Source organism: Labrus mixtus, chromosome 11 (assembly GCF_963584025.1).
Source record: "Labrus mixtus chromosome 11, fLabMix1.1, whole genome shotgun sequence".
In the NCBI taxonomy this organism is placed as follows: domain Eukaryota; kingdom Metazoa; phylum Chordata; class Actinopteri; order Labriformes; family Labridae; genus Labrus; species Labrus mixtus.
In genome coordinates this window covers 24,638,828-24,651,017 of record NC_083622.1, presented here as the reverse complement: position 1 = coordinate 24,651,017, position 12,190 = coordinate 24,638,828, and the positions used below count along the sequence as shown (strand labels likewise).

Sequence of the window (12,190 nt, the reverse complement as noted above, 5' to 3'; positions counted from 1 at the left end):
TCCTGATTTACTCTCACTGCTACTATTTACTTAACAAACCCTGTACTGCTCATGAAATCCCTGAAAACAAGGCCACGGAAGTGCAGTCTTTTTTACTGGAAACACCTTTGCACTAAAAAGAAAGTTGGTTGTTAAAAGGGAACTTGTGTTTTTGGTGATGAGGGACTCCATAAAAAGAGTTTTGTGTGTACACCACACTTGGAGACTAATGATAAAGCATTTACAAATTCTCCACCACTTTGCCTATAATCACTGTCTTTCCATGTGATTTTGCAACAGATGTGGGTGTTTGCATCATTTAGTAGTGACTGAAAGGTGGAGGGGCAAAATGACTGGTGTTTCAGGAATCAGGAACACAGGTTGAAAGTCATTTCAAGTGACCATGTAGTGATGAGTCAGGACCATGAGCTGCTGCCTGGAATAGTCGCTCATCTGTGGGGCGGTCAAAAGAGACTGAGAGAGGGATAGAGAGAGAGAGAGCGAGAGAGAGAGAGGCCACAATATATTTCATAAGGACGTCGAGGTGACCGCAGAATACAGGCACATGATGCTTTCCAGGGCAAGGTTCACAGTACCATCAAAGTAGTTTTAGTGAGGAAGAATGTACAGGAATGTCATTTTACACTTGATTGCAAAATTATTATTTATTGAATCAAAAGTCAGGTGTGTGCAACCTTCCCAAAATAAAAACAACAATGTGCACTTTAAACTCAGAAAGCACAAGCTTATAAAATGTTCAAACTATCAGTGACACGTCTCTCTATCAGATTTCAATCAAATCTTTTCTTTACAAAAATATACAATGCTACAATGTGCTGTAGGCTATTGTGTGGAGAAGGGAACATTCAGCAGAAATGAAATAATCTCCTCTGGTAATACAAAGAGAAACAAAAACAGAAATGCTGTTTACTCTCAGGATCAAACGAAACGGTAATTCTTTTGAATGTTGGAACTTAGCATAAGTTAAATACATCTCTTTTTTTAAAACCTTAAATTAAACTCCTTTTGCTTGTTAAAGCACACAATCCACAGCAGCCAGTATTAACATCTGAATATGTTTACTCTAAAGAAAAATTCAGATTTACCAAAAAACAATACACTCATAGAAGTGCTCCCTCTTCCTCTATCAGTTGAAGCAACCTGATATTGTAAACGTCACCTACAGAGGCGCTGACAGTACTGCAAAAACACCTTCTGAAATCAAGGCCATTGGAAATGACTTCATTCATTTCACTGATCTTGTTGCTCATGGTGACTTACACCATTAATAATCGTCAAAACAGTGCTTTCAAAATTTGGAAACAGAAAGATTCTAATGGGTAATTCTACTTTGTGAAACATTAAAGAACGTTAAAGGCACTGTCAGTCAAATATGTCTACTATACAATATTAGTTTCTGCAGGGCACTGACCATGCCTGAAAAAGACGTTAAGACGTTAAACAGCAGCATAAATGAAAGGCTAGCAGCTAAAACAGTTGCACATTGAGCTAACAGGCACTTGTGTCACCACCTTCTTACTCGCCTTCAAAATAAAGTACTGTAGAAGTTGGCATCATGACACACTGAAAATCATGTTTCAATCCAGTTCTCTCTCTCAGCGGAAGTCAAGTTTTCTGTCATCTGGATAACAAATAATGATATTTCAAATCTGGGAACATCATCAGATCAAACTTATTGCACCCCATAAAGAGCTTTTGCTGCGAACATAATTTACATAACACTGACAGAGCAACAGCATAAGGCATCCTTAACTTATAAAAAATATGTGAAAGTAGCATAAACCATTCTAATTTTCTTTCATTGGCACACATTTTGTACATCATTCCAGTTTAAATCACTGAATTCAAGTACAGATGGCAAAATATGTTAACGCATATGTTATGTGTTATAAAGATAGACATTTAGTTTCTCCAGCAAGCTATTGTTAGAGTCAAACTGAGCAGCACATTTTCACCCAAGACACAGATGTTTTTAATGTTTGGCTACTAAGGGAGCAACGTTCCCACTGAAAAAAACAAATGTGTAAATCTCTTTAGGTTAAAACAAGTCTTTAAAGATTAGTTAATTGGTTTAAGCAGTTTATGAATCATCTATAAAGATATCAAGTGGAAATTCTTTTTTCCTCGTCATTCTTAGAAATGTATATTGTGTAAAAGATAAGATTTGTCAAAATCTTAAATAACATCTTCTCAAATGCAATCTCATGTATGTTGAATGAGCTTAAAAAAAAAAACTGCTATTGAATGTGATAAATAATTCTGCGTTGAGGTGATTTGGCCTTCCCTTCTCACTGCTGAGGGAGTGTTGAGGAGGTTGCTTGGATTGTTCCCAGTCGGCCGTTCACTTTGACTGTCTTTGTGGGCACAGCGACCTAGTTAAAAGAGACAAAACATGTCATGTTTGTAGCTCTCCACTTTGGTAACGACAGGGGTGATAGTTCATGGCATGTTGGAAAGAATATATCAGCTTTTGTGGAGTCTTACTGGATACAGAAAGGAAAAAAATGACTAAATTAAAATATTGTCAAATCTGAGGGGTGTGATAATAACAATTGGTCTATTTTACTCCTTTAAAATAAATCATTCAATTCATGTTTTTTTCTGTCATATCTGTTAAATGGCATGAAAATGCTTCAAACAACAACAACTACTACTCCACAGCTGCTGACCTGAAAATGAACTTTATCATTTCAAAGAAAATACTGACAAAGGAACACAGTATGCTTGTAAGATGTATCTGTGAATGAGTAACAATCTGCGATTCATTTTCAGTTTCTCAGCTGCTGCACGGCAGGAGAGCTTTTCTTTCTGCCAATGATGTCTTCAAACGAGGCAAGACGTGAATGACAAGACCAAAGACAAGAAGAGGAAGAAGCACACTGGTTCAAATCAAATTCTTTATTGTTGTTGTCTCTGGCTCTCTTGCCTCGTTCTGCTTTGTCTCTGCATATTTGCTTTTCTGTCTCTGGTATTACTCTCACTAAGAGCCTCTGTTGGTGAATTTATGCCTCCTTGAGAACCAAAGCTCATGCAAAAATCAAGAAAAATCCAATCATTTAGATATAATTCACTTAGAATGGAAATGCTGAATTTAACTTTCTCCTTCTGTCTTTGTTTTATTTTTTAATATCCTCACTGCTTTGTGAATTAATCTAACTGGGGACAAAAACACACAGTTTTAAAGGCAGTACTCTCTAATGTTATTTGATCCAATAGGATGTGTGTGAAGTTCAAGTTACCCTCAATCCTATTCAATGCTTTCATGAAGCAACAGCAGAATTAAAAATCAAACAGTTGTAATGCAAAGTAGATACAGGGTTTCAAAACTTCTGTACACTTCCCTCTGTGGTGTTAAGAAGATGCTGTATGATTTCTGTATTTATACCTTTTTTAGCCTATCAGCAGCAGATCCAGTGCGTATGGCCTCCAGCATCGCCTCCCTCGCCAAAGCAGGGTTGACGAGGGCGTTAGCACTTGGATGTTCCCCAGTGCTTCTCTGGAGCAAGACAGGGGGAGGGGGAGGAGGTGCCAGCATGGGTGCTGGTGGCGGCCGCAGTGGTGGTGGGGTAAAGACAGAAGGAGAAGTGCAAGTCAAGGAGGAAGGAGAGGGGGAGGAGGGATGACCTGCACTCTTGTCATCCTCAGAAGCCTTCCTGAACTTCTCAAGCTCATCAGCTGCCTCAGATTTGGTCTGTAGGACACAAAGGAGGCAGACAACGGTAACTCTAGACACATAAACACAGGCTGGAGGCCAGCTGCTTTCACATATGCACATTTGACTTCACATTTACGACCTCTATCACACACAAAAAATGCTCTACATAATGATAAGTATTTTTGTGTACTAATTCTGCTCTGATATTATTTATATTTTATCACGATTTAGAGATAGATGTAACTGATCTTTGTGTAAATCCATTTTGCCTTCACTTATTTATCCACTTTTTTTTTTTTTAAGAAAGCACAATGTTTTTGAGGCAGATTTATTCATGCAGCATTCCTGAGATTCCAGTTCTGGTAAGGAACCTCCAGAATAGAACCGCAGATGTTTCGGCTGCAGCAGCACGTCTGCCCCTTTCATTCCACATGGGCCCTTACATGACAGCAAAACACAGCTCGAAGTCCACCCACAGAAATGGAAATAAACACTGTTGCTTGCAAAATTTGGTTTATGCGCGATTCTGTGATGTGTTTACTAGTTAACAATACAAGAAACAAATCAATCATTCAGATTTCACTCTTAACCTACTTCTTATGTGATCAAAGTTCAGTGAGTAAACTTATTTTCCTTATGTTTTGCACAAACTAACAGTATACAGCCGCGCCAGAGGCTCTGTAAAGGCCCTGACACACCAATCAGACGGCAAAGGAACCAGTTGCGACGAAGGCTGCTCGTGGGGTCGCCTCAGTTGCTCTGGAACACACCGCAAAGACTAGAGCCGACGGCCAACCACCACGTACGTTCTGCGCATGCCTAAGAGGAAATAACTCTCCATGCCAGGCGGCGGTAGTCTGTTGTTATGATACGAAAAGACCATTTTCACAGCGCTGTTGTGTAATATAGGTAGCTTACTAATTGAGAATAATGTCTGATAAAAAGTAGAAAATGGCGACAAATAAGGAGAAACCGCACTAATGGCTGAAAGTATGGATACTCCAGCGGCAGGCTCAAAGGGCTTTCCCGAACCTGTGTCAAGAGCTGAATATAATTTAATAGTTAGTTTCTAACTGAACCAAACTTGTGAACTGAATGATAGCATTTGTTCAACAAAGGCATTGGGATTTGTCTTCAGGATACCACGGCAGTCTGAATGAAGAAAGTCAACGTGGCTAAAATGTTTAGTTTATGTGTAAAAAGTAGTAGTAGTAGTAGTAAGAAAAACTTCCATTTGAGGATTTATGTGGACACATTCAAAGAGTGTTAAAGTGGATGGTCTAATCATTGTCCAAACAAACAATCATCCTTTGACACTTGGGGCAATGCTTTACTACCCTTATTGATATTGACAGTCAGGGAGTGACATTTGATAAATGGAATACTGTACCTTCCTCAGCCTTCCTGAGTTGCTCTGTGCTCTAATGGCAGCCAGAAGAGCACACCTCTCGTTCTCCTCTTCAACATGAGATGCCTTCTTCATGCTGCTGGGACCTGAAGTGGTTAACTATGAAAAGAAATAAAAAGAGGGAAAAAAATGTCCTTTCTTGTCTTCTAGCCAAAGCCAACATGGACATTTTGCTGAGAATGGTTATAGAGCTGTTAGATAAGTGCTATACAATAGTTTACTTCCAATAGGGAGTTCTGATCACTGTCTCTTTCAACTATTCATTCATACACTCATCTATCCAGCCATGCCGTCTTGATCTCACCTTCTTGAGTCTTTCCCTGCCTCCACCTGTCTGGATTGCCTCCATCAGGTTGCTGTGCAGAGACGTCTCTTTATCAAAAGATTTACAGATCACAGGTTTGAACTTTTTAACCGGCCCAAACAGTGTCAGCGAGGGAGGCCCAGTCGTCGCGGCACTGTCTGTTACTGTTTCAGAACGTTGTGGTTTTACATCAGGTGTTAGATGGTTGGTTGTCTTAGTCGTGTCCGTTGAGTTCTGAAGACAAGATTTGGAGGTTTAAGACGATATCTTAAAAGTATGCATTCCCATAAAATAAAATATTCACAATACCCATTATACTCACACGTGTCAGGACTTGGGAAACCATCTTGGGTGCAGTGGGTGGTTTGGCAGATGAGTGTACTGTACTCCTTCGCAAAGGGCTTGGGCTTCTGGGAGGAATATGTTTTAGATCATCTCTTTGATTATTGGCTGTTACATGTATTTGGGTGGGGCCACCAGACTGAATAAGATTATTCTTGGTTGTTTCCAGTGTAATTGATATTCCTTTGGTGGACCCAACGCTGCTTTCAAAACCTCCCCTGTCTGGTCCCACTTCTCCAAAACCTCTCTGGCTATCTGACATGTACTCTGGATAGCTTATGGACCTTTTCGGACCAGGAGGGTGGAGTTTAGACACAGATTCATTTTCTTTGTTTTCCGACAATGATGACTGGGAAGACAGTTGTGGATTCACTTGTATGGACCGACCTGATCTCTGAAACCCCAAAGTCTGTGTTTTCATAGATGCAGAAGAGTCAGATACGTTGGGGATGAAATTGGGTTTAACAGCGGTCTTTGGGGTGTATTTATTGATGGCAGACGCCACGTACTGGCTGGAGGTCCGTCTGGATGTTTTGACAAAGGACAGATCTTTCTTCAGGTTGGGAAGTATAGGGGGAGGAAGGACAGGTTTAGTACTTGGCTGCTGAACAATTTTGGACACTGAAACCTTGCTCTCCATTTCTACCTGCTCCTCTTTTGCAACTTTGATGTCTTTCACCAGTTCTTTAGCTCCTTCTTTAGTAATCTCTTTAGGCTGGACTCTCACTGCAGGTTTATTAAGGTAAGTTTGTGTCACTTTCAGGTCATCAGTGTTATTGATTTTCAGTGTAGTTTCTGAGCTGGCAGTATGAGAACTCTTCAGACCATCTGTGCTTTCTTTAACTTTATCAATGGAACCTTTGTTGGGGGGAAAGGCACTCTCTTGTCTCTCATTCGAGCACCAAAAAGCTTTGGCTTTTCCAAGAAGTGGAGACATCTCACTGCCATTAATGCCTGACTCTGATGAACCAGTGAATTTGTTCCGGGAGATAGTGCCCTGCTTCACCATGTTTCCTTGATCGTCGATCTTAATGGCACCGACAGTTAAATTGACCACTGGCTCTCCAGCAGCGTGGATGACGGGAGGTTTGGGAGGAACCACGGTGAATGTGTTCATACCAAAGCGTGATGTGACATTACGAGTGATTTTACTGTATGATGTGTTCAAGCTGGAGTTATTTTGGTAAACTCTTTGCATCTCTTCATCTATCTCCGCAGATCTTTGAGTGGTTGGTGGAAGAACAGTTTTGTTGTCATGAAAAGATTGACGGATACTTTTCACAGGATCAGGTTTGATCGCAGTGTTCTTGCTGTGTTTCAGCATGTCAACATTCGATTTGACTGATGTTGTCCTCGGCTTATCCTCTTTGACCTTGTTGGTGTCACTGATACTCATCTCTTCAGTTTGTGTCTTTTGAATCTTTTTAGTCGTTTCATTACCTCGAGACATGTTCTCTAGTGACTTCCTTCGCAGATCAGGCTGTGTTTCCTTCTTAGTATCTGCACAGATGCCTTTATTACTGCATGCAGCTGTATATGCATTGTTGTTTTTGTTTTGTATCTCAGCACTGGACTGATGACAAAATTCTCGACCTATAAGATGGAGGAAAACGTAAATTCAAAATGAAAATAAAGAAAATGTGAGGTTTTTTTTTTTACCTTACTGAATTGATAGCATAGTGCCTGAATACATGGACATTTAATGGAAAAAAAAAAGGTTAAAGACACTAGCCTAAGTTCTGTATTATTATCACAAGCTCATTGTACCTTTGCTTCCTGCTGACTCAGTCCTGGTAAGTGACCGTGCTTCTTTTTCTTCAATGTTTTGTTCAAAGTCCTCCAGTACTTCATCTATGGCTGTGACTGGCACATCCATGTCCACTACAGACACGGGCACCTCATTGCTGTTTGTGGACATGGTATAGGAAATCTTCTTCATCGAGGATATATCTATGTGGGATGGAAAAGAGGAAACGATTAAGGGCTTAATTGAACAAAATTTTGGGCTCATTTTATTTGATTGAATGAGAATAGTAGTACCATGGCTATTGCCTAAAAAAAACGAACAATAAAAACTGCACCAACATGTGTATTTCATAAAAGTACGACTCAAATTTCAGATTGTGTTTTTGTTGTGGCTTTCCCTCTCACCTGCAAGGTCTGCTTCAAAATCTGCCAAAGTGTGATGGCGTTGAGCTGTGACCTCTGAGTCATCTTCATAGCAATCTCTCATGCTTCCTGTCTTTGTCTTTGTGCTGATGTCATCGTGCCTGAGGAGGGACATGAAAACATATTTATAAGACCACTACACACATAAGTAAGAGGCACGCACACAGAGTTCAAGAACATTGGAAATCCAAAACAGAGATTGATCCATAGAGGCAGCCGTTATACTTTAATCCCCATGACTCCATATTTTTTTATTAACAGTTACTACCAAGCATCTGGTATGAACTGCTAATTTGATGCTGCTGTTACATTCAGCAGACTTCCCGTTACTAATCTGCCACAGAAACCAAAAGGGTAAATGAAAGTTAGTAGAAGAAGAAGAAAACAAATCTGGTACTTTTAAATATTCTGTTCTTATTCAAAGTAGAATTTTATTTTCATTGGAGCCTGTCGTATTTCTAACATGTAACTTCAAGAGTATTATTACCACAGTTAAAACTTTCTTCACTCTCTTCAAGGGTTCAACAAAGCATTCCCATGAGTTACTGGCATATTAGCCATAACAAATTGCTACAAGAAGGCCAAACCAAATAGAATTTGTCTTCTGAGAGACTTGGACTGGACCTCTTTTCCTCAACAGTTCTGAGAAAATGGGGTTACAGTGCTTTCCTGGAATACTGAGCAGCCAGCAGCATCAGGCCAGGCCCTTGATTCATAAAGTTTGTCTGACTCAGAGCAGAGATCAGGATCTGTGGTCTGGGCATATTATGATGCACATTTCACAACACCTTAAAAGTTGAAAAGTGATCTGGGGCAGCACTCATATTCCAAAAATGCCTTTGATTAAGGGCCGAGACACCACAACTAAGGAAGCCCGGGACTAGAGTTTGAGAGTGCCAAGTCTGGCTACAGCTCAAATATAACACATTGCGGAAACTGGTCCTGGCAATAACTATTGGCATAGTAAAATGTGGCTATATTGTCTGTGATGAATCACTCTTTAGGTGAAGGGACAGGTGTTTATACTGAACCTAATCGCTTAATGCAAGTTAATCAATAACATTTTTTAGTGCAGGTGTTAGTCATCGATGGTTCAGCTAGATCTAAGTTAGAATATGGCAAAGTGTAAGCAAAAAGCAAATACTAGGGAGTATATATCCAGATAGATGAAGGATAAAGGTAGACACCGTAAGTTATTCATTTTCTCTTGGGGTCAGTGCAGATGTCTTAAAGGGATAGAATGTGTTTTTTTAGGAGTCCTCCACTACTTCCATTATTCCATCATGGCATCTCTTTTACCTGTGTCTGGATCCCCAGGTGGCGCAGCCTTCATCGCTGTCACTTGAATTGTCTCGTACTGGTCCGAGCAGTCTGTCTCCTCTGCCTCTGCTACTCCCATTAAGAGACAAACTCCCATCTGGGGATGTGGGCTGGGTGTCGGATGGGGAGCTAACCATGCCTGACTCCTCGCCCTCAGCCATGCCCTCAGAGGCGGCGTAACCCTGGTCAGGCAGGCTGCTGCCAGCGCTGCTGCTGCTGCTGCCCAAAGACATGGTTTCCTCCTCGGGTGTTTCAGGTTCTGCTTTCTGGCTGCTGGCTATTGCACTCTGCATGGAGTGGAGCCATGCTGGAAGAGAATAGAGGACATTGTACCATCAGTATTGGGTGTTTTCACTGTGCTTAAGACTTTTGGCAGCTGTTAGCAGCACTTACAGCTTCCTAATCAAAAGGTTTCCAATGGCCTATAGTGGTGCAGAGTGAAATGGAAGTACTTTTTTATCATGCCATGCATTAACGGGAAAGAAAACGTGTCTTGCTTTATCTCCTAAAATCTCTTGAAAAGGAGAACAAGATGCAGTGCAAGAATAAAAACCGAGAGATGCAAGGAAAGGGGAAACCAGGGGAACTATTGAAGTATTTACATTACTTTCATCATTCACTCTGATACCACAGTCACACAAACCAGAACACACAAGCCAAATGTAAAAAAACAAGCTTGAAGCATAACCACTTGAGGCTTGATAAAACAGCTTTAATGATGTGTGGGTGAACTGACAGTAAACAAACCCTTTTAATTAGATTTGTACGGTACTGTTCTTGGTTTGGGTGAAAGATAGTTTAGTTTTATAGCATCTCATCTTTTTAGTACAGTCATGCGCTGGTCAGTCCCATGGGCTTTGGGGATTTTTTTTAGTCTGATACTGTTCTTATTGTACTCAAGGCCTAGAGAAAAAAAATGAATGTCTTTAATTGTCAGGTTTTCAGTAGTCCTGCCAGTATGCACATCACTGGAAAAGCAACAGGGGATCTAAAAAAAAAGAATTCAACATTGAGTGACCCTGTTTTTAATACCAGGTGTCTGTGAATGTGTAAATGCATTCATGCATGATTTGTGCTTCAATATGTTTTCTTGTGTGTGTGTGTGTGTGTGTGTGTGTGTGTGTGTGTGTGTGTGTGTGTGTGATGTGTGAACCAGGCCTTGCAGATTTGGGCCTGGTCCTAATGGTGTGGAGGGAACAGTCAGTTCCAGGAGATGTGGTGATGACTCACAAGGCTGTCCTCCCAGCTCCTTCCCAGCAACAGCTTAGTCATGCCAGCTACAGCCAAAGTCAACACGCACACATGCACACAGACAAATGCACATACACACACACAGTCCCATTCTGTAAAATACTCGCACACATGTACGTTTGCATTACAAACACACAAGTTAACATCCTTCTATAGAAAGAAACCGTCTGACTAAATCTGACCTTGAGTGCATGCTTCAGTTAATGCCAAACAAAAAGTGTCCAAAACAAATCAATACTATGTTATGGTTCAAATTAAACCATGGCAATCCATGCACAACCCCAAACCAAAATCATTGAACCTTGATCCAGTCGTCAACTGTTTAATTGAGAAAAATTGCTTTTGAACATAGATTCTGTATTTCAATCACAACAAAGATCAGCTTTACAGAAAAATGTCCAGTTCATGCCTGTTCACAACTCCAAAGGTGAAATCACTTCATAAGTAGGCCAAACATTTCTTACACAACCCAATTTCTTAGAATTAGCACAAAATAAATTTAATATTACATACAATTGGATTACAGTAAATTATAACCCGTTCAGCCTTCTACAGATTGCTGCAACTAGAGCCAAAAACTAAACAAAATCATCTCAAAAACTTGAAAATTCCCCTACTGATAGAGAAAGAAAAATAACAGTAATGTCATTCATTTGGTACAGCACAAGTTATATGATTAAAACTAGGACAGCCTTACCTTACCTTGATTTAGACAACACAAACAAACAGATGTGTAATCTACCACATGTGGTATATTTTAGTTGTGTAGTGCTCTTGAATAGAGGAACACAATTATTGACATTATAAATAAAAAAACAAGGTACTCTAACCAGTTTTCCTGGCAATATGACTCCCTACGTCACTCCTCACGGGGGCGCTTACGACATGAATGACGGGAAATGTGAACAAAGGTTAAGTTGGCAGCGAGATAAAAAAAAAGAGAAAATGAAGATAGTTGGATAACGTTGGACACAGCGGTTAAAGAACGGCACAGGATGAAGTACGATCAGCGGTTACACCGACACCAAATTGCAGTGAATAATCCTGCACTTTACCTTTTTAGGGGCATGTTAGATTCTTTCGTTTATCAGATGTCATGATGTATCATTGTATCAATTATCACAGTACAGCTATATCTTGATAATATCGTTATTGTGTGCCACGTATCGTATTGTATCATATCATGATTTACTTTGCAATTACCAGCCCTACTCATAACTGTAAACATTGTGTGCTTCATGACACAATCTTTTCCTAAGTGCTTTCGGTTTTCAATCAAAATTAAAGTGATACTCTTATATTTTCTCTGCACCCAAACAATGTACATTGCTTCTTATTGGTGATATCAACAGTTCCACAACGAATGACCATGTGGTGTCATTTCCTTTGTAAGTATGCTGCAGTGAGTTCTCTTTGTAAGAGGTCTTCTTTTCTTTTCTTTTTTGTCATTCATCTTAAAGCAACACTATCTAGAATCAAAATGTCATTGATAGATCACCCTGCCTACAATATTGCTAAAGGCAGCATGCATTTCAGATCTCAGATTTCTAAATCAGGCCGCAACACCCGGCACAGAAAGACAAACATACGCTGTCCAACTATTGATCCACAGATATCACATCACTGAGATATTGACTGATAGATATCACATGGCCTTGCCTCATAGCCTCCTTTCAGCACGTCACTCATCAATCACACTGTAACTGATACGTCCAGGGTTCAGCTCATCTGTCACTGTATA

General features: G+C 40.2%; 1 protein-coding gene across 7 annotated transcripts in view; it reads right to left on the bottom strand.

The window, feature by feature from the left end:
* Positions 1-617: 617 nt before the first annotated feature.
* Positions 618-12,190, bottom strand: part of cobl (cordon-bleu WH2 repeat protein) — a 54,216-nt gene continuing 42,643 nt past the window's right edge. For all 7 annotated transcript variants that reach the window (XM_061051014.1, XM_061051020.1, XM_061051018.1 and 4 more), the window contains 8 exons: positions 9,178-9,505; positions 7,861-7,979; positions 7,477-7,659; positions 5,690-7,302; positions 5,368-5,601; positions 5,046-5,162; positions 3,386-3,691; positions 618-2,372 (listed from right to left, as the gene is read on the bottom strand). In XM_061051014.1, coding sequence (XP_060906997.1) covers positions 2,289-2,372; positions 3,386-3,691; positions 5,046-5,162; positions 5,368-5,601; positions 5,690-7,302; positions 7,477-7,659; positions 7,861-7,979; positions 9,178-9,505 — 2,984 coding nt within the window. In that variant the 3' untranslated portion in view covers positions 618-2,288. The remainder of the gene's footprint in view (positions 2,373-3,385; positions 3,692-5,045; positions 5,163-5,367; positions 5,602-5,689; positions 7,303-7,476; positions 7,660-7,860; positions 7,980-9,177; positions 9,506-12,190) is intronic.